The 23,294-nt window shown below is 36.0% G+C and overlaps 1 protein-coding gene across 1 annotated transcript in view; it reads right to left on the bottom strand.

Annotated features, from left to right (window-relative positions):
* Positions 1–23,294, bottom strand: part of VWDE (von Willebrand factor D and EGF domains) — a 352,344-nt gene that overhangs the window by 114,605 nt on the left and 214,445 nt on the right. Inside the window, exons 13-15 of the mRNA XM_032236897.1 lie at positions 13,698–13,834; positions 8,845–8,958; positions 6,955–7,116 (exon numbers count right to left, since the gene is read on the bottom strand). Coding sequence (XP_032092788.1) covers positions 6,955–7,116; positions 8,845–8,958; positions 13,698–13,834 — 413 coding nt within the window. The remainder of the gene's footprint in view (positions 1–6,954; positions 7,117–8,844; positions 8,959–13,697; positions 13,835–23,294) is intronic.

Genomic DNA, 23,294 nt, shown 5'->3' with positions numbered 1-23,294 from the left:
AAATGAAGCCTACAAATACTTGGGCATTCTGCAGTTGGATAACATCAAGCATGGAGAAGTAAAAACTATTGTCAGGCGAGAGTACACCAACAGAGTTAGGAAAATTTTGAAATCTAAATTGAATGGTGGAAATACAATCAAGGCCATAAATACCTGGGCAATACCAGTTATAAGATACACAGCTGGCATAGTTAACTGGACACAAGCTGATTTGGACCTTTTGGACCGAAAAACCAGGAAACTAATGACAATGCACTACAGTTTACATCCACGTGGTGATACTGATAGACTATATCTGCCCCGAAAATCAGGTGGCAGAGGATTATTACAAGTGAAGCAAACAGTTGAAGAGGAAAAACATGCACTGGCTGATTATTTAAAAGAAGGTCAAGAACATCTATTAATCGAAGTAAAGAACAAAAATCTACTGAAGGCCCAACAGACAAAACAAGAATACAGAAAAGATGTGATAAAATCAAGAATGGAGAGTTGGCAGAACAAAGCACTGCATGGTCAATTTCTGGAAAAAATAAAAGATAAAGTGGACAGTGAACAAACTTGGTTATGGTTAAAAACAGGTACATTAAAGAAAGAAACAGAGTCACTAATCCTGGCTGCGCAAGAACAAGCTATCCGCACAAATGCCATTAAGGCCAAAATCGAAAAATCCTCTGATGATGCCAAATGCAGACTTTGCAAAGAAGCTGATGAAACTGTTGATCACATACTCAGCTGCTGTAAAAAAATCGTGCAGACTGATTATAAATTGCGGCACAATTCAGTAGCACAAATGATCCATTGGAATTTGTGCAAAAATTATAATATTAAAACAGCAACAAACTGGTGGGAACATCAGCCTGAAAAAGTCACCGAAAATCAGATGGTCAAGATCTTGTGGGATTTCCGTATACAAACCGACAAAATACTGGCGCATAATACACCAGACATCACACTGGTTGAGAAAAATAAGGTCACAATCATAGACATCGCAATACCAGGTGATAGCAGGGTCGCCGAGAAGGAACATGAAAAAATCGCAAGATACCAGGACTTAAAAATCGAAATTCAACGACTATGGCACAAACCAGCAGTGGTAATTCCAGTGGTAATTGGCACACTGGGTGCTATTCCAAAAGCACTGGAATTACATTTAAAACAGTTAAAAATTGACAAAATCACCATCAGTCAAATGCAAAAAGCCGCACTGCTTGGATCTGCACGCATATTACGAAAATACGTTACGACGTCCTAGGCCCCTGGGTGGGGCCCGACTAGTAACCAATGCCAAATCCGGCGAAACAACTGGCCGCTGTGATACAATTGTATAATAATATAAGCAATGAACCTTATTAGGTAGGCTTTACTTGTTTGCCTATTGTGAAAACAGATGGGGATATCAAATTCAGATTTTGACATGAAAGGTAGAATTACATTTTAAAGTATATAATATATTTTACATTCAAAGGCAATGTATTTCATATTCTATCGCTACATTTATTGTAAAATAGATACAGAGGATTAAGTTTGCACTTGTAGTATAGAATGTTGTTCTGAATGTGCACAGCAGCTTTCAAAAAAGAGATATGTCAGTATTTTTAAATTTCAAATATACTTTTGCCACTCTATGGGAATTTCATGTAGCCTGAGTGTTTTAGTAACTGTATAGAAGATGGTGTATTTTACTTAATTTGCATTTTATTTTTCTCTGAAAAATAATAATCACAGATCTGTTTATTAGAAGACTAAATACTGAATAATAAATATGAAGTTTCAACTAGTTTGTGCTCAATTTAAAAACTCATAATACTTATAAATTAACATTCTACACAAAGAAAAATGTCCACAATATAAATGTTATATTTAAAGATTGAGAAAGCTATTAAATGTACTTTTTATTTCATTGTTTGAAAAGAGTGCTGAAAGGGAGCTGCTGTTAATACCTTCCATCACTGAAATATGTTTTGAATATGTGTTTTTAGCTTTCTCCGCATTTCAAACTATTCAGAGGATATTCATTGTATTTTTTTAAAAAACCTATTCTGTTTAGCAATAGCAGTTAGACTTATATACCGCTTCATAGGGCTTTCAGCCCTCTCTAAGCGGTTTACAGAGTCAGCATATTGCCCCCAACAACAGTCCGGGTCCTCATTTCACCCACCTCAGAAGGATGGAAGGCTGAGTCAACCCTGAGCAGGTGAGATTTGAACAGCCGAACTGCAGAACTGTAGTCAGCTGAAGTAGCCTGCAGTGCTGCATTTAACCACTGCGCCACCTCGGCTCTATGTTTAAAATGTTGTCCTAAATGTTCATATTTATATTTAAAATAGATATCACACTATTTGTGTTATGTTTTTCAAGGACACTTAGAAAATTAGAGTAATATATTGAACTCTGAAGTCAGAATATTAGCCGTGGTGGTGCGGTGGTTAGGATGTAGTACTGCAGGCTACTTCTGCTGATTACCAGCTGCTGCAATTTCGCAGTTCAAATCTCACCAGGCTCAAGGTTGACTCAGCCTTTCATCATTTGGTAAAATGAGGTCCCAGATTGTTGGGGTCAATATGTTGACTCTGTAAACTGCTTAGAGAGGGCTGTAAAAGCATTGTAAAGTGGTATATATGTCTAAATGCTAGTGCTAGTGCTATTAACTTGAATGTAGAAACCAACATTTATTCTAAGATCCAAAGTAAAAGAGAGAATAAGTGGAAAAATAAACACTTATTTCACTAAATGGGACTGTAAATTAATTATTAAAGTACAAGAAAGTGACTGAATTGTGATTACATAATCATGGGGACACCATGGCGATCACAAGTTTATGGACTGGTTACAAAGCTACTTTTGCCAGCACCATTATAAGTTGAGAGGACTATCTACAAAGGGTTCACATTTGATAAGCCAATCCTTTTGCATCTGATAAAAATGGGAGGAGACCAAATGCATTTGCAAGTAGAAAATGAACTTTCTGGAACCTGTTTTTCACAGGACACATAGACATCTATGAACAGCCACCCAATTTATTTCCTAACTATCATTTCTGCTCAGCCAGTGAATAGCTCAAATTTTTTGTTTCTTTTCATTTGAATTAAATCTGCCAGAAATAGCCGGATGACTTTATGTTTCTCTTGCTGTATGTAGCTTGTACTGTGCAACAAACACAACTGATAAAACAGATGTGATATGGCCTTTCCATGTGTGTCACAGAGTACGGATTATTGTCATCAATTCATCCATTTTTACTAGAACTCACTGCAACCGATTAATTGGAGCATGAAGTTGCCTTTGCTGAATATGTGTTGCGTGAAGCAAATGTGTCCCCTAGGTTTTCTAGAATGTATTTGTGTTAAGTCACAAATATTCCTACAAAATTATTCTGGTCGTGATACATTTTGTTGGGTTGATTTTGTCTGTGATGAAAGAGTCAAAGGTTGGACAATTCTGCTCATGTCAATAAACATCTCGCCCATAATGCGGGAAGTAATGTAAGTTTCTCTCTTTTGACGTTAGCAGAAGATTGATGAGCAGCAGGAGGAGAGTCAATTGGTTTAATAATTACAAATGTTTTATGTAATCCTTTTAACTGTGCTATGATATTACACAGTTAACCCTGATATATTTTACTCTTAGGTTTATCTATAGCAGTGATGGCTAACCTTTTCTGGTCAAGGTGCCCAAACTGTGCATGCGCACGTGTGCAAGTGTGCTGTGCCAGAACCCCCAAAATGCATTGTGCACACCCTCGTGCATGTGCCCTGCCCCATGCATGCATTCACCTCCACACACACCACACACACACCCATGCACATACACACAGGTCTCCCACACATACATCACCCCCTGCGTATGGACAGCAGAGACCTAAAGACCAGCTGGCCAGTGGGAGGCACACGTGCATGTGCGGCAGAGCCAAACTGGGGCAACAGCTCACATGCCATCAGAGAGGGTGCTGCATACCACCTCTGGCACACATACCATAGGTTTGCCATCACGGATCTATAGTATGATACTGGGGCAAGTCTGTATGAGCAATGAAATTGGTTGTTTCTAAATAAAAGTTTAGAGTGTTCTGCATTGTCTCAGTCTACCCCAGGTCATTGTTGCCAGACAAGATAAGTTGCACTTCAGTAGCATATTGTCAGAAAAATAGGCTTACAGCATGGAAAATTTATGTTTGCTTCAGACTCTCACGACATAATTTCTTTTCCTTTTCCCTGATCAATAGGCTAAGAGGCAAGATGTTTCATTAGAGCTGGAAGAAGGTAGAGGGATTAAAACTCCCAGCAAGTCCATCTAATTCTACAACCGCAACTCAATTTATTAGTGTAAAATACATTCAGTTTGCATTGCATTGAATTCATTTCCATGTGATCTTAGAACACAATGGGATTATATGTAGCAAATGTAAATCCTACCTAGGGGATACTTGGAATTAGACCCTATATTTTGCCCTTGATAAGAGTCAATGTCTAATACATAAGTCAAGGTCCAAAGTAATGTCAGTGTAAACGTGATGGAAGCATTGCAAACTTCTAACATGGAGAACAGGTTGTAATCCCAAGCAAATCAAACTTTGGAATGAAATGAATATTAGCTTAACATTCAATTGTTTTGCAGGCAAAAGCAGACCGATCTTTCTTAATGCAATTTTTCCTCAATTTCTTTCTTTAACCAACACCCTCAAAACTATTATTTTCTCAGTGCAGCTCTAATGATCAAACCAATGAGCATAAATAATGGGAGGCTCTTTGCAATAAGATATTCAAATAACACTCATTTCTTTTCTTTGCTGCTCTTTTGTTTGTGTTTTTAATTATTTTATAACAATGTTGGTCTATTATCCCAAAATGGATTGGTATAGGTTTGAAAGCTAACAGCCAAAATAATAAATACACATCTTAATCATTTTGATTTGTTGATATGTAATATACATTTGTGTGTGTGTGTGTGTGTGTGTGTGTGTGTGTATGTGTGCGTGCACACATATAAATGTTTATCTATTTCCTATAATTCAAGATAATCTGCATAACCTTTCACTAATATTCTCATATATCCTTCTAACAACATGGGGTAGATGAGACTAAGGAACAATGGGTAGACCTGCATTTTTGCAGGAGAAACAAATGGGAAAAGCTTCTCAAAAGGATGGAACTTGCTTTAAAAAGTGCTATTGCAAATGTGGGGGAGAATAGTATACAAAACTGAATGAAGCTTTTAAAATGATACAAGACAAAGAAGGTGAAAACAGGGAAAGCAGATCAAGGAAAACACCGACAGGTAACCTAGAACTGTAGAGAGGGCACTAGAAAAGCTAAAGAGCAAGATAAATTGAAATTACAATATATGAGAAAGCACACAGAGACAAAACAGGGGTGTGTGAATAACATGCTAATTGCTCAGTGAAATTGTGAGAGTAAGTAAGAACGAAAAGCTGCTCAATTACTATTTTTTTTGTCTAAATAATTTCCAGTGGGACAGTTGTTGTTTGCCAGATTTATATTTTAAATAGGATCAATTTTTAATGCCCAGGTGAATTGCATCCAAATGTATAGAAGGAAATTGCCAAAGGTCTAGTGAACTTTTTACATATTACTTTTGAAACATATGGGAGAATTTCTGAAATGCTAGAGGAAAGAAGACAAACACTATCCTTGTTTTCCAAAAGAGAAATGGGGACAATGCACAGAACCATCACTTATTCTGATATTAAAGTGTGTGAAATGTGAGAACAGTTCATGAAGACATTATCTAGATGCTCATTAAAAGAATGCCATGATTACCAGAGATCAGCAAGGATTTGTCAAGATTCAGGTTTTTTAAAGTGTTTTATTTTTTTAAAAAATAGATTGTGGTAGTGTTTAGACGTGATATGTATTGATTCAGTAAAAATACCACATGACATTCTCAATAGCAAACTAGTTCAATGCACAGTTGATGGCATGACACCTACATAGATACATTCATGGTTGAAAAATTGTTGAAGATCAATGGATCTTCCACAAACTAAAGTGAGATATCTGGTAGATAGGTCAGTCTTGGGTCATGTACTCATCAACTTATTAACAGAGGTGGAAAGTTATAAATGAAGGCAGAAATAGGATTTTTAAAGTACAGTAAGGATTTTCACAATGTTGGAGCTAAAATAAATAAGGAATGCTGAGTAGATATTGCTTTAGATAATAATACATATTGATACAACATAGCCACACAGCTTTGGAGCATATCTAACAGTGTTGTAATTGTCTGAATGTTGGTATTAAAATGAAATACTAACAAAAATAGAAATACGAGAATACTTCAGTCTGCATACATGGTAATTACTATGTAAAACTTTCTATCTCGTTCTAGTTCTTAAATCATTTCACTCTTTCTCTGAGAGAAAATTGAAATGCAGCTTTGAAATATACTTCTATAATTACATCAAAAGCTATTTTATTTTTATCTAAACACATAATGAGTCCCTTTGAGTTCAGTGGCACTTTTCTGAACAGACATATTTAGATTACCTCTTATTTAGATGAGAGTTTTACAAGAATCAGTATTGAAACTAATAAGAGACAAGTCCTATGGACACCAAGCACTGCTGTCTTGCATTCAATTTGGAGCATAGGAGAATTCCCAGATACACAATAGAAGCTTAAACAATTCAGCAATTGTGGCCCGATCAAGATTTCAACCTATGACCTAAGAAATAAAATGCAGTTGATCTGCAATTAATTCAACTATTATACCGAGAATGATTACTAATAATACTAACTGTATTCTGCACTTTAAGAATAAAATTAATGCAATACTATAATTTCTGGTATTCCTTTGTTTCTTTACTTAATATTAGTCAATACTAAAAATCTTTGATTTCTGCCTTTCTTGTGCAGGGATTAGCAGAAAAGGCTAACTTTCCTTCTAAAGTATAAAAAAAATAAAAAAAAATTTACTAGTACCACAAGCAATTCCTACTTTCACTTGCCATCTTGCATATGGTTCAATATCCATCTTGAAATGAAGATTTTCTGTTCCTGTGAAGTTCAGAAGAGGGATTGAACATTCAACCACTGTCAGATTCAAAAATGTTGCTTTTGTGATTTCATGTTCTCTGGCTATCCATTCACCACTGTGATACTACAGGAAACAGAGCAATAAGTTGTGAATTAATTATTGAAGATCTATATATACAAATATTTCAAATGATCACTATGTATTTTAAGATAGATTGTAATTAGGGATAAAGCTGTAATAAAAAATGTGTTCAACACTGAATGCATAGTAGACATTATTAAAGTAAATAATGGATTTTAACATGATATAATCTGAATATAATAAATATAATGGAATATGATGATGTAATTCAACAGATTGTGTTACATTTGGATGTTGTATTGTGCTTCACTTTCATATGGAATGAAAGACCTACTTCATGGATGGCCATTAAAAATCTTGGTATTAAAATTTTTACAAGAGAAAATATGTAAAAATAACTTTAAGTCCTGTAGAATAAGGTTTGAAGGTATGTTTGAACCAGAGACTAGGACACATTTATATTAAAGTATCAATAGGTCTATGGACAGTGCTGGAGCAGTCCCTTTTAGATTTCTGCAGAATAAAGTATACATATAATTTGTTATGGAAAGATATTTGATTAGATTATCATTATACAGAGCCAGTTTGCTGTAGTGGCTAGAAAGTGAGATACCGTGAGTTCTACTTTTGCCTTAGGCACAAACCCAGCTCGGGCCAGTCACTCTTTCTATGCTCTAGGAAAGAGACAACAGCAAACCTCTTCTGAAATTTTGGATATAAAACTACAGGGACTAGTTCAGGCAGTCACTGGGTGTCAACAATGACTTGATAGGCACACACACACACACACACACACACACACACACACACCAGATTATATTAGTGAGGTCAGTGAAGTAATTATGGTGTCATTATGAAGTAATGGGATAGGACTACACAGACAATTAAGGTTTTGGAAGAAACACTATAGCAACAGCACTTAGACTTATATACCATTTACAGTGTTTTACAGCCCTCTCTACTTTAGCACTTTACAGAGTCAGCCTATTGCCCCCCGCAATTTGGATCCTCATTTTACCCACCTCGGAAGGATGAAAGGTTGAGTCAACCTTGAGCCTGATGAGATTTGAATTGTCAAATTGCAGGAAGCCGGCAGTCAACAGAAGTAACCTGCAGTACTGCACTCTAACCACTATGCTATCCTTGTTCATATTCTCTGAACATAGTTTCATTCTGTGGACTAACTCTTGTAGGGTTTGGCAAACTGTTCCTGCTTAGAGTCTATGTTTGTCTCCTAGTATCTTTTCTCATCTTTATTATTTGGCCTTCTAAATTTTTATAGCTGAGCTGTTGGTTTAGTTTGGGAAATCTGACACTATATAGCTGAGCTAGTAATTTGTTTTCCCTGGGAAAACATATGTGGGTTAGCTTGACCCCCTGAAATCTCCTTCAATCTAGTGATAAGAAACAAACATATTTATAGGGCACATATACAGTTCAGAAATTGATTCATGTTCTGGAATGGTAATTAGCAAAAAAAAAAACATCATTCCCAAGACAGGAGTAGAGCTAAACAGGGACAAGCTGTTCCCTAAAGTTCTTGCATGAATAGGTCTGGAATATATTTTCACATTTATGTAAAAATCCAAAAGGTTTAACATTATAAGGTTAGTTACCGAAATCTTCTTTTTAAAATAACCTTTCTGCAAAGGTCTCTGAAGGAATGTAAAACAACTAACTAAATAAAAGTGAAGCAGTGTACTATATAATACATTAAAGTTTGAACAGTAAATACAGAACACAATTTAAAGCATTAAATTAAAACAATACACACATAATTATAGACGGAGGCAATTCCATAATCTGAGAAATTCTTTCCCTGTGTTTGAGGGACACAAATACACCAACATGATATCCTTGAGAGGGCAGAGCTAAGAGGAGAAGCTGTAAAAATAAACAAAAACAAAAACCCATGGTCTTCAACTCTGACCCTGAAAACGAGCATTGCATCTTTCAACATTTTCATAAAAAGTTATTTTGACACAATGTACTGACTGAAATCTGAGTTGCCTCATTTCAAACTAATCAGTGATCTAGAGTTCAGAATACACTGTAAAACAAGTCTAAATAAAACATAGCCAGGACATGGATAACTGTTGCCAGGTAGAGGACAGTTGACAAATGGTCTACTACAGAGGTGTCAAACTCAAGGCCTGCAGGCAATTTCCAGCTTGTAGGATGCTTAAATGTGACCCACTGGACTCTCCTGGAAACCATGAACCAGCCTGCAGTGCCTCTGTCAGCAAAAAATGGAGCTCAGGAGGGTTGCATGCATCCCTCCCAAGTTCCGTTTTCACAGGCAGAATGCTGGGGCCACTATCGGTGCTCCCCGACACAAGTTACATGAAGCTGGCCATGCCTACCCTGGCCACACACCCCTGATGTCAAACACAACCCTGATATGGGTCTCAATGAAATCAAGTTTGACATCCTAGTCTACTACATGTAATAGTGTAAATATATTGCTGACTACCACTTAGGGTTGAATTGTCCTATTCAAGGCAGAGTAGAATAGAGTTATAGCCTTTTATGTTCCTGGGAATCTTACCTAGGCCCTAGGCCAAGCTCCTATTTGTGGCAAGTTCTCCAACACCACTTTGCAGCAGAAGGGGGAAAATTGCTCTCAGATTTTTTTTCAAGAATCTGATAAAACAGTGTGTCTTCTATGCAGGAAAATTAAAGGAAAAAGAGATCATCCTTACCTTCCTCCTATGCTGAAAAAAGTGGGTTGGCTGTAAAAGTTTGCAATTGGTCTACTACTGACCAAAGGGCATGCAATCAAACAATATTTTCTCCTCTGTTCACAGCACCGTCAACTGAATATCATCTGACTGAAAAGATGAAAGTCACTTACTTTAACAATGTTTTCCATGACCTAACACTGCCTAGGTAGTCCAGTAAAATATCATCCCTTATTGTACAGGTGCTGTTTGCTGGATAATGAAAAATTTGACGGACTGTAGGTATTGGTCAGTGCAGTAAGGTAACTCAAGCAGTCTGAATCCCGTATCCCACTTGGAATTATCACCAAAAAAGAACTCAAATTCCAAAATAATTTGGCTCATCTGAAAATGCCTAAAATTATATTGCTGCAAATTAAAACACTTTGATAATTGCTGAAATAGAAGCAATTACTCTTTTTTGTATTGCAACAGACAAAGAAAATTATACTCTGCAAGGCATTTTCTTACATCCATGCTAGAAGCCAGGTTGGATGACCAACATATATATTTTAATATTTGTAGTTTAATGGCTGTTTTGGAACAATTGGCTGTTTTGGAATAGATTCAAAAAAATACCACCAACATAGTCTCTATCTATTTATTAAGGCTGTGAAGAAAGCGATACATTTGGAAGGGCAAAATATTCAACATGTGTTTGTGCAAATGCATAACACCTGTCAGAATTATCTTTTCCCAGGATTGTGCTACAATCCTGGGAAAAGACCCATTTGTTCCTAACAGATGCTATATGGATGCTCACCCTACCCCCTCCCCCTCAAATTATGGTTTGGTTTTGGAATCCAGATTTCTGCACAGCCCTATCATTATAATACAGGCTGTGTCCCAGGATAAATTGCCAGAAAATGGGAAGACTGCTAAACTAACTTTATACATAATGTGTTGAAAGGTGTTGGAAACAGCTGCCGGAATCAGGTGGAATAGTTTTTAGTTTGGTAATCTGTGCTGTAGGAACCCTCTGTCTTCCCTTTTATTACATCATTTACTCAGTAATACTTTCAGAATGTTTAGCAATTTGTTCCTCAGTAACTAAAAATATAACACCAAATTTTCAACTGGAATATATTTTTAGGGGAAAAAACTGAGCTATAATTCTTAAAGGAAAGATTGTTCTTCCAGGTTTTTCCTGTAACCATGGTTTGGGAACTGTCAGATGTGCTGGATAACAACTATTGAAAATGTCTTATTTCTCCCCCCACACATGCTAAATGAAATGTGTTGAGAATATTTTTGTTACTAAACCCTTATGGCTTGATTCCATTTTATAATATTTGAAAGAATGCTGTACTCTCTAACACTATCTCCAAAAAAGTTCCTGGTGTTATATTAATGTAACTCTAAATCAGAGGTCTTCAAACTTGGCAACTTTAAGACTTGTGGACTTCAACTCCCAGAATTCTCCAGCCAGCTATGCTAGGAGTTGAAGTCCACAAGTTTTAAAGTTGTCAAGTTTGGGGACCCTGCTCTAAGTGTTCATACTTTTCAATACATGGGGATCCAACCATGCTCAATGAGAAATGCACAAATAAGGGCAATGATATTTAGAGCATTTTGTATGCCAGATACATATTTTATAGTTTTGTTTTGTAATTCAGGAGGCTACACACTAGTTTCCACTGATGCTTCATGGAATATTCTGGATCCTTCTAGTTTCACTGAGAAAGTTCAGGACAAAATTTATATAGTTTTGAAATCATATGACTGAAAAATTCTCCCATTCATGCACTTCTAAGCCATAGATTTCTTTTTACTTAGATAATGCAAAGTGTTAGAAAACTTTGTATTATCTGATGTGATGTTTAATAACATTAATAATCCTTCAGTTCAGATGAAGACTACAGCTGTGTATCAAGAAACTTGGTTAGTTAGCTGTGACACTTAAAATTCAAGTGTCTTTGGAAATACAGTCATGCGTATAGATTCCAGATGCACAAAATTGAGAAGTAATAATAATGTGATTTCAAGCTTCAGTGAACTATAGTAGAAGTGGGATAAAAGCCCACAGAAAAATGGAAGATGCTGCATGGTTTTGATTTACTTATAAACTAATCTCTGAAGTGCTCTGAGACTAACTGTATAAAATGTGTGTACAGAAAGAGAACTTTTACTTTTAGAACCCATAATTTTATCTAATCTCTATACATATCTATGCTGGAAGATAAACCAATCAGTAAAACAAGGAATGTAAAACAAATCCATCATAGATTTATTTTAGCTGTAATTACCATAGCCCACTAGAATAAATTCTACCATTGCACATCAGCAGTAATTAATGGAATTTGCTGCCAAGTTTTGTCAACCCCCCAAAATTTCTAAATATAAATATATTTAGAAAAAAATAATGTATCAAGCATGTATCTTGAACTTTATAGAAAACATTTTATTTAACGTATTAAAAGAAATGTATAGAATAAATACATAGAGTACATTAAAATATGGAGCAATTATGTGTAAGTCAAATAGAAAAAAATATTTGAATTATGTAAATTATTTTAACATGCATATGATAACACTGGTGATTTACAGGACTTTAAAAAAGAATCCAGAGAAATTGCATGCACTAAAATAGCATTTGAGCACCATTTGAGATTGCTCAGATTTGTCTAATTAACATGCTATTAACTAGGGATGTATATATAAAAGGTGACATATAAAATACATTTTAAAAAGTAGTCATTTAGATATTGTTCTGCATTACTTCCATTGTTTCAATTCATGAAATGCATGTATTCTTGATTTTGTACAGAGTTTGGAAATAAGACTGGGAAAAAGCACATTTATTTAATCCCACCTTTATTATTTTTATAAGTAACTCAAGGTGGTGAACATATCCAGTACTTCTTCCTTTTCCTATTTTCCCCACAACAACAACCAGTTGGGCTAAGGGAGAATGACTGGCTCAAGGTCACTCTGCTTTCATTCCTAAGGCAGGCCTAGAACTTATAGTCTTCAGGTTTCTAGCCTCGTCCCTTAATTTTTAGACCAAACTGGCTCTCTTGCTCTCTAATATGTGACTTTACTTTCAAAAAATCTTTATCCCAAATAAAATAAGTCTAGATTTAAGATTATTCCCAGCTTCAGCGCCCAAAGAAAAATAACTAAAAAATGATAAACATTGAAAAAAAATATGTTTTTGTTTATTATTCATATTTTATCAATCTCAGGCTGCCAAAACTAACCTTGGATATAGATTTTTAGTCCTAACATTCAAAGCAGTGTCAAAATATATCATATAAGAATGAATAATTGTAAGTAAACCCGAATTCATTATAAGGTATTCCATTTTTCAAATTATGATTCCCCATCTACATACATACATACATACATACATACATACATACATACATACATACATACCTTCTCCTCTTTCCTAAAAGAAGCTGGGAAAAGAAAGGAAAGGCTAGAAACAGAGAAGAAAGAAAATACAATTACCTTGGAAAGAGAAAAAAAGAAATTAACCTGAATAGAGATGAGGAGAAGGGAACAAGTAACTTGAAAGAAAGGAAAGTCCTGATTAAGAATTAACCACCACCACCACCCCAAAAATCATCAGCATCTCCCAAATAATTGATAGCCGGTAATATTCAAAGACATATACTATATGTTAATGTCTGCAACCAACTGTGCTTGAACACATTAATTGTCAATCTTCTTCCTCGACAAAATAAGAAGACTCTACATTCCTACATCTGCCACTCAAAAGTATTTACTTGGTGGGGCGGATAACCTTTCTATCTGATAACCATTCAATTACATAGCTGAACTTTCTTGAAACTGAATGTTTTGTCAATCATGACTCTCCTACTCAGAGAGTTTATTGAATTCAAGAAACTTTCTGATGAATATTTCATTCTTTTCGTGGTCTCATATTAAACTACTTACAGTCAGTCTGGTGACTTCACAGTGAAGATCAGGAGAATCATTAAAACCAACTCCATACACTTGGATGTTGCTACAGTTGGAAAATCTTACATCACAGAAGCCTTCATTGAGTAGACTGGTAATCTCCACAGAATGCTCTGGTATGGAAATAAAGATGTGATAATCAACTGATTATTTATTTGTATTTAGTTACTTACTGCATTTTTTTACTGCAGCATTTGGTCAGATTTCTGATGGGTCACAATTCAAATCAAGTGAAAAATGAACGGAAATATAAGAAATATTATTATGATGTTCAAAACACTAACTATCTAAAACCTGAATTGCTGCTCAAAAATAATTGTTATAGCAATAGCATTTAGACTTATATTCTGTTTCACAGTGCTTCAGAGCTGTCTCTAAGTGGTTTACAGAGTCAGAATATTGCCCCAACAATCTGGGTCCTCATTTTACCGACCTCAGAAGAATGGAGGGATAAATCAACTGTGAGTCTGGTCCGATTCGATCTGCCTGTGATCAGCAGAAGCAGCTGCAGTACTGCACTTTAACCATTGCACCACTCTGCGATTATTGCTAACTTGCAGAAAGATAAAAGGAAGGATAAACCATGAAAGGAAAGCATTCCAGACCATGGAGATTGCTCCAGAGAAGAACTGTTTTGGGGCTCACACATTTTATTATTCATGCAAGGATAGGATTCCCAGCAACTGCTCTTCACATGAGAAGATAAACCAGGTAGATTTCATCTAGAGAAGAAGGCTTCTAAGGTATTATAGCTTTCAATTTCAACCAAGATTTTGAAATGGACCCAGAAGCATATTGATAACCATTGCAATGATCAAAGGGTTGTACAACATTAAAATAGTGATTCTACCTATTAGTAACCCATACACTGCATTTTGTAGCAATTGAAGCTTTCAAATCATTTTCCAAGGGAGTTCCAAGTAGAGTATATCAGTCATGTGATGATATGTGCTTGAATCACTGTTGCCAAGGATATCCTAATCCAAGTATATTTGCAACTAGCACACCAATGTCAGTTGGTCAAAGACTCTTCTGGCCACCACTTCCATATTGTCTAGTAAGAGCCAAAAATGCATCAGGATCGTCTAGTTGCAGATCAGTCCTTTAAGAAAGTGATTCTATCTAGAATTAATATATACAGTATGTGTACAAGTACATACATCTAAGTTTTTAGTTTATTAAAAAGAACCCTTTTATGTACAAGCTTTACTCGCAGGACTTTATTGTCTAAAATACTAGCTTTTGCCTTCCTGTGTCAAAAAGTTAAGTGCCAATCTTACATAGCAATTTCCGAGAAAAAGCAAAATGAAAAACAGACATTGAAAACATGAACTGGCATTGTTCTTACATTTTATGTAGCAACCAAAGCCATCTGCTCAGGAAAGTGTTTCTCATTACAGTGTGTGTTGTTAAATTCATAAGATTATGTTGTTCAAGGCTGATTAGGGACTAATGAAAACACTTTTTATATTTAGTCTATTCAATGGTCTTGCCAATACGGTGATTCCATAAGTATATAAATGTGGAATAATGTGTCTGGAACACTAGACTATATTTCTATTTCTGGAAATATTCGTTGAAAGTTACTTCATGAACTATCAATTTTAACTTTATAGACCTACTTGCAAATTACCACAGATATTAACATTAGCAAAATTTGTGAGAATTCTGCCAAGAAACATCATTCTACGCAGTATGCAACATTATATTATTCTGATGTCTAATCACTCTGTAGTAAATAAGCAGGGCATAAGAGCCAGATTGTTTTAGTGGTTAAGCCACCAGACTTGAAGACAGGAAATGATGAGTTCTAGTTCTGCTTTATGCAGAAAACCAACTGGGGGACTTTGGCCCAGTCACTCTCTTTCAGCCCAAAATGTTGTTGTTGTGAGAAAAACAGGAGGAAGGAATATTAAGTATGTTTGTCACCAACTATCTATAGCCATGATAGCGAACCTATGGCACCAATTCCTGAACTTCTGGTTTGCGCGTTGGGCCATTTTTCTCCCTCCAGAGGCTTCAGAAGGTTTCTGAAAGCTTCTGGAGCGTGGGAAGGGTAAAAATAGGTCCACCATGCCATCGTGCAGCAAAAGCAGGAGGAACAAGGGGGGAAAGTGCACACATGCGCAGGGAGAGGGCACATGCGCACACAACCCCCCGCTCTCCCCCTACGTTTGACACACAATGGCCAAAAAGGTTAGCCATCACTGATCTATAGCAGGGATCTCAAACTTGCCAAGTCACATTGCCATCATGTGATTTTTTGCGATGCTTTTCCCAGTCACAGACCTGGGGTGGGTGTGGCATGCCCATGATAGGCCATTAGTTCGATACCCCTGATCTATAGCATACGAGGTCCAGATGTATTCAGTTTTCAAATTACTACAAAATTATTTTAGAAAATGGAAAATGTCACATGAAATAGTTAACCAAGTACAGATCAAAAACAACATAAAACGGGGCTTCCGGGGGGCGGAGCTGTCGCCGAGGAGGGCTCAACCGAGCTCCTCTCAGAGATCTGGTCTGTATATCTAAATAAGATCATAGATATCACCCCTTTTTGGCTATAAAGGGGCAGGGAGTAGCTCTGTGTGCTAGGGTCTATTCGTAATTCACAGCCTTTCTCTTTTTTTTGGCTGTGGACAGAGATTAGATCCAGCGTGAGCGGAGCTTTTATCTCCAGCCAGTTCTTCTCAGCTGCTTTTTTTTGCAGCCCCAGACAGGCGATCCCCCCCCCCAGGACAAAGCAAAGTTGTTTGAAGCTAGGATTAATAAGGGGGGGTCCCACTCCTGTGAGATTTATGCTTTTATTACTATCTTAAATACCAGCACCATTTGTCTTAGAGGCTTCTTTGTTTAAACGGACTTCAAAATGGCGATTTCTCTCCGTTGGTGACTGATAGGGGATGTACGTAGCCGGTTTTACCTTCCTGCAGACCGCTCCTTAACAAGATAATTTGTTTTTGTTTTTTTGGAAACAGAGGGGAGCGAAAGCGCTGTTTATTTGTTTATTTATAATGGCACCCAGGTCAAAACTGAAGCGTCTCTCTACAAATGTGCCTAAAGAATCTATGAATGAACTTAAAGAATTTACACTGGAATCGCAGCCCTTGTCTCCTACGCCCTCTACTGGAGAATTCTTAACACAGGAATTTTTTTTTCAAATGTTTAATGATTTTAAACAAGAAATTAAGGAATTTGTATTGGAGCTATATGGTGATTTAAAGTCTAAAATTGACCAAATGAAGGCGAATACGTTTGCAGCCGTGTCTGCCCTGTCAGATTATACCGCTGAAATAGAGAATAAATTGGAAAGCTTGGAGGAGGCTAATTCTAATTTGACTACTAATATTCAAATATTACAACAAAAAATTAGAGACACTCAAGAACAGCTCGTTATGATAAACTTTAATAAGAAGGCATTTGCAATAAGAGTCAGAGGATTCCGCGAAAAGGAGCGAGAGAATCTGAAACAGACCTTTGTTGAAGCCCTCAGCCATGCGGTGGGAAGCCCGGGACTTAACTTTGATTGGCAGATTCGGAAAATCTATCGCCAGAATTCGTTGGTAGCGGAACAGCGACAGCTCCCGAGGGACATAATTATATATTTCTCCACAAAAGAATCCAGAAACGCGATCATGCAAAAATTTTACAATAATAGTTTGAGAGTTGATGGCCAGGACTTGATTGTCTTCAAAGAAATACCATTTCAGATGTTGAGAGCAAGAAGAGACTATGCTTTTTTAACTAAAGAGCTTAGAAATCATCAGATTCAATATAAATGGGAGGCCCCAGCCGGCATTACGGTCACATTTGAGAATCAAAGACTTCGTCTCAATTCTGTTTCGGAGGCTCGAGATTTCTATTACAAGACTTTGAAGGCGGGACTTCCTGATTCACTTGGAAAAGAGGAGAGACAAGCCGAAGGAGAAAGCAAGCAACAGACCACATGGCTGCAAGATGGAGGGGGTAGCTCCCCCTCCCTCGGAGAAGCAGAAAAGCGGAGTTTGAGGATTTAGACATTCTAAAATATTCGCCAAAGTTGTGGATTGAATGGGGGTTTGCGACCTCTCTCCGGTAGAAAAAGCGGAATTTATTGGTGGGGTGATACTGAATGTATATACGTAAAATGCATGCAGAATGATTTACGCTGTTTAAATCTTGTTAGAAGGGAAAGTTTGAAGAGATTATTTTAAAATAGAAGGTAAACTGATTCTTGTTGAAACTATTATTTGAATATGTGGAATGATCTATGCTATTTAATTTTTATTAGAAGGGAAAGCTTGGTGAAATTATTTTGAGCTAGATTTTAAACTAATGTCTGCATAAATTTGATAGTGGCAAATATCAGAGAAGCAAGGGATGAGGGTAAAATGCATGCGGAATGATTTACGTATATTGGTGGGGTGATACTGAATGTATATATGTAAAATGAATGCAGAATGATTTATGTTGTTTAAATTCTGTTAGAAGGGAAAGCTGGATGAGATTACTTTAAAACAGAAGGTAAACTGATTCTTGTTGAAAGTATTATTTGAATATGTGGAATGATCTATGCTATTTAATTTTTATTAGAAGGGAAAGCTTGGTGAAATTATTTTGAGCTAAATTTTAAACTAATGTCTGCATAAATTTGATAGTGGTAAATATCAGAGAAGCAAGGGATGAGGGCAAAATGCATGCGGAATGATTTACGTTGTTTAAATCCTATTAGAAGGGAAAGTTGGTCGGATCATTTTAAGATAGAATGCAAACTGATTTTTGTGTAAAGTAATACTTGATCCACGCTGCTTAAATTTTACTAAGAAGGGAAAGTTTGGTCAGATTATTTTGAATTACTGTTTGAAATTAAGGTTAAGAAAGATTATTTACGCTGTTTAAATCCTATTAGAAGGGAAAGTTTGATTATTCTTCTGTAAAGTAATATTTGAATATGTGGAATGATCCATGCTGCTTAAATTTTACTAGAAGGGATTATTTTTGAGCTAGATTGTATATTGATGTCTATACAAATTTGGATAAATGATTATCTGAATACAAGGTTAAGGAAGAGGAATGGGAGAGTCTACAGGAGGCCGGGGTAAATAACAAAGAAGCAAGAGATGAGAATAAAATATAGATAGAATGACTTATACTATTTAAGCATAGATAAAGATGGGGGGCTGAGCTTAACACAAAGAGTTTCTTTTTTTTTCTTTTTTCTTTGTTCTTTTTTTTTTTCCCCTTAATATATTACTTTTATTTTTAATCCATACGAACATAAGATACTTTAGATAGAAGGCAGTGCCAGGTGTGGGCCCTGGGAAGTCGGGAGGAGTAGGGATGGGGATTTATGGGGGGTGGGTGGGTGGGTGTTAACATAGTCTCAATAAGAACAAGAATGCACTTATATACGGTTGTTCTTTTTTTTTTCCTTTTTTTTCTCTTTTCTTTCTTTATATTTTTTTTCCTTGGTTTATTTTACTTTTTATCAGATTATAATAAACAACACTTGAATAAAGGAATACACCAAGGAGGGAGGTAGAGGGAAAGAGGAGGGAGGAGTAACGAAGGAGTAAGGGGAATGTAAGGAGGGCGTGTTGGGAGTAAGGGGAGAAGGAAGGTTTGAGGGAAAAGGGAAGTAGGAGGGGAGCGTTAGAGGGAGGAAAGGAAAGTTGGAGGGGGTAGATAGGGTGTATGGAGGATGGAAGTGTCAGGTGGGGTTGTGAATGATGAGTTGTGTTTTCTTTTTTAATTTTTTTTATTTCTTTTTTTTTTCTTATAGCAAATACCCTGTATATAAGTGATTGTAAAATGGAATGTGAAAATGAATAAAATATATTTAAAAAAAACACAACAACATAAAACATAGGAAACGCCTTGTTTTATTTTTTTCTTACAAGAATTGTACAGCTCTTAAGCTGTATTTCTATACCACCTGTTCTGAAAATCATCTCAAGTACTTTCTATGGAAAAGATTCTAACCTCTGTCACAAGAATTATCTTAAAGAGCAAGGCAAGGTCTTTTTGTGATATCTTGGGAATCTGCTACTTATAAAATGGTATAGCTAATATTGTCTATTCAAGCAGATTACTTTAGCTTTATATAGTGTATAAACAGTTCCAGACTTTGGAACAGATACCCGCAACCAGCTAAGTAATTATTAAAGCAGCTACTATACTTTTATGTCTGCCACATAAGTAGGAACAAAGCTCCCACATCATTAGTGTGATCTATGATTGGGAATTCAGAAGATCTGATGCAAACTTCCAAGTGTGTGAGGATGGGTTAAAATGTTGGAAGGAATGATTTATGGAGTATAATTTGTTTCATTGGAATTTATTGAATAATAACAATAAAAATAAATATGGCTCTGCAAGCACTGAATTAGGGTATGAAATACTCTGTTGAATCATAGCAGTTTGTTGTACTCAGTTACTAATGAATGAGATATTTAATCGATCATGAATTTCTTTGTTCCTGAACATTATTTTAGTCTATCATATAACATTTAAATTACTACAGTAACATTGCTTTGAGTGAACTGTGATTCTTTTTCCTTTCCTTTTCTAAAAAGCAGGGAAATTGAAATTGGAAGCAAGCATGGGAAAATGCCCAAATTTCTTTTCCTAGACTATAAAATCAACCTGTAATTTGCTGCTACCTTTGGAGTCATTTTGCTATTTTATTATTTCTTTATCAAAGTCTGAACCTGCCCATTGCCTTCACAGAGGAATGTTGTGATTATACAACAGTTTGGCTATTGCAAGCACACAAAATCATACTACACACTGATTTGAGTGAAAGCATCAAGAAGTGTCTAAGGGAGAGCGGGAGGGATGACAACAATCACTAGCCAATAGCATAAAAAGGATTATGGGAAGAATCCCAACAACTACTGGAATAGAAAGCAGCTTGTATCCCTTGCCCATTTCAGATACTTGTATCTAATGAAGCAATATTTGCAAACATCACGATGAAGATAAGGCCATAAAATGATGTTCTTTGTGTGATACCAAGATAAATAGACTTCTAAAAAGTGACTAAAACAAACTGAAAAAAGTCACTACACAAATATTCCAGATAATGAGAGTATGATTTTACCTTTATAAATCTAGTTCATGAATATAAATATTGATCAAGATGTTTGACAAAAGAATATTTTGTACGATTAGGGTGAAAATATCTTTATCACAAATTGTTCATAAATAACTATGAACCATGAGGCATGAACACTTGAATATATATTTGATTAGGAAAAGTATTAAAATTAATGCTGAAATCAATTCAGCTATTGAAAATGGACAGCTCTTCCTTTCTTACTATTGGACCACATAGCCTTAAAAAAAACAGCTCAAACCAAATGTAGAAATGTTAGTGACTCAAACGTGCACCTTAATCTATTTTTGTAAATTTTTAACAATTATGTGAAAGATTAGTAAAAAGAAAGAAATTCACTTTTCTGTCTGAAAAATTTGTAAAAAAAAGATGCTATTTAAGATTTTAGGAACATGAATATCTTCAGGGAAGTTTCGTGATGTTTCAAAATACTGAATGTTGCCAGTAGTTCTTAAAGTCGTGGTTTTAGTAAAATAGAGATTCTAAAACAGATTTTTTCATACAGAGCAATTCTTCACAACAGCAGCTAGATTCATATGATTTTTCAAATACCCCTATTCATTTGAAAGTTAACTTTAATGCGCAATCTTTTCCATTTACTTAAAAAATGGGGCATCTATGGAATATTTGGGATTTTAAAAGAAAAGGTGCTTCAAAATACAAGGGCACTCATATAATACCTATTGGGAACTACTAAAATAGCTTTATCTTTTTGTGTGGTTGTCTGTGAAGCTATAGTGTATAGTGCACTCTGTGTGTGTGTGTGAGTGTGTTATGTATATGCACAGAGAGAAACATATTATTCAATGCCAAAAGATCCAAATATGAAACTACAAATATAATTAAGATTTTGAAACATTTTAACTTATTGATATGAACGAAAGACTTCATTTTTATAGCCATATTTAAAAATAGAGCTGATACTGCTGCAATTTTAGGATTTTTTTAAAAAAAATCTGCAAGTCAAATCTTAACATGTTCAGAAATATCTCTTCTTAGTCTTGATTTTAAATTAGGTCAGATAATATCCTGCCAAAAATGCTTGTAAAATTTGCAGTACAATAAAGTGTGACCCACTGTTTCAAGGTCAATACCATTGCAGGAACAAAAAGTTTGAGAGATGGAGCCTATGAAGCTTTAGCGGGATCTATGAAAGGCTGCTTTAAGGAGTTCCCAGCAGGTGTCATCAGCATCCATGGGCTTTCTATGAAACATTCTCCCCCTTTAGATCTGAAGAGCTCCACAGTCCTATTGTTTTATGCTTCAAAAGTGACTCCTATATGTTGCCTAGCACATTTAGCATTGCAATTTCATTCATTTATTTTAAAAGAGCAGCAATTGTCCTCGACGTACAGCCACAATTGAGCCCAACATTTCTATTGCTAAGCAAGACAGTTATTAAGTGAATTGCACCCCAAGTGAAAAAGAACTGGAGAAAAAAATTGGAACTTTGTTATTATATATGTTGACAGCAGCAAGTCTATTGTATGCACAGAAATGGAAGGACACTACGATTCTTACTATGGACAAAGGGTTCCAGAAGTCGATGGAGTTGGCTGAAACGGCAAAACTGATTACTTTGATTAAAAAAGAGAAGATAAATACTTTTGTTTCCACATGGAGACTGCTTCTGATCTTAGTGCTTGAAGTAGAAAAGAATAAAACTTTGATTTTGGGGTTTACCAAGTAAATTGATAAATCTTTACAAAAATGGTTTGTTCATATTATTATGAAAAAGCAAAAAAAGTTGTGTTGATGCCTGATTTTGCTGCAACAGAGAGAGTCGGAAGTTGATCTGGCTTCTCTTATTGACTTTGCGTGTTGGAAACTAGCTAAGAAGGTTACAACTGGTGATCACATGACCCCAGGACACTGCAACTGTCATAAACACATGCCCGTTGCCAAGCATATGAATTTTGATCATGTTACCCTAGGGATGCTACAACAGACATATGAAAACTGGTTTTATAAATCACTTTTTTCAGTGCAGTTGTGAGTTTGAACAGTCACTAAGTGAGTGCTTGTAAGTCAATGTGATGGAGATGTCCTGGAGATGTCAGCTCAGGGGAGGATGAACCAATTCCTGGCACCTCAAAGCTCAGTTGATTGATGGCTCCGAGCAGCAGTCTGTGAGGGCATTGGCTGAAGCGCAGCTGCAGCAGAAGAGCCCTGAGGGTTCAGGTGGGGAAAGCATGCAGTTGCAGCTGGTCAGTGATGAGGAAGTGGAACTGCCTTCTTGGTCTTTTTATGGCTGGACTTAATTCTGACAGTTCTGGGGTTTTGGTGAAGGGAGTTTCTGGGGAATATTAAAAAATACATTAAACTATGTGTGTTTGTGTGTGTGATAGAGACAGAGACAGAGAGAGAGACAAGAGAGAGAGACAGAGAGAGACAGAGAGAGAGACAGAGAGAGAGACAGAGAAAGCAAGAAAGACAGACAGACAGAAAGAAAGAAAGAAAGACAGACAGACAGG

The sequence above is a fragment of the Thamnophis elegans genome, chromosome 1 (assembly GCF_009769535.1).
Source record: "Thamnophis elegans isolate rThaEle1 chromosome 1, rThaEle1.pri, whole genome shotgun sequence".
NCBI lineage: Eukaryota > Metazoa > Chordata > Lepidosauria > Squamata > Colubridae > Thamnophis > Thamnophis elegans.
Note: the sequence above shows the minus strand (reverse complement) of the source record. Positions and strands in the feature narration are given on the sequence as shown.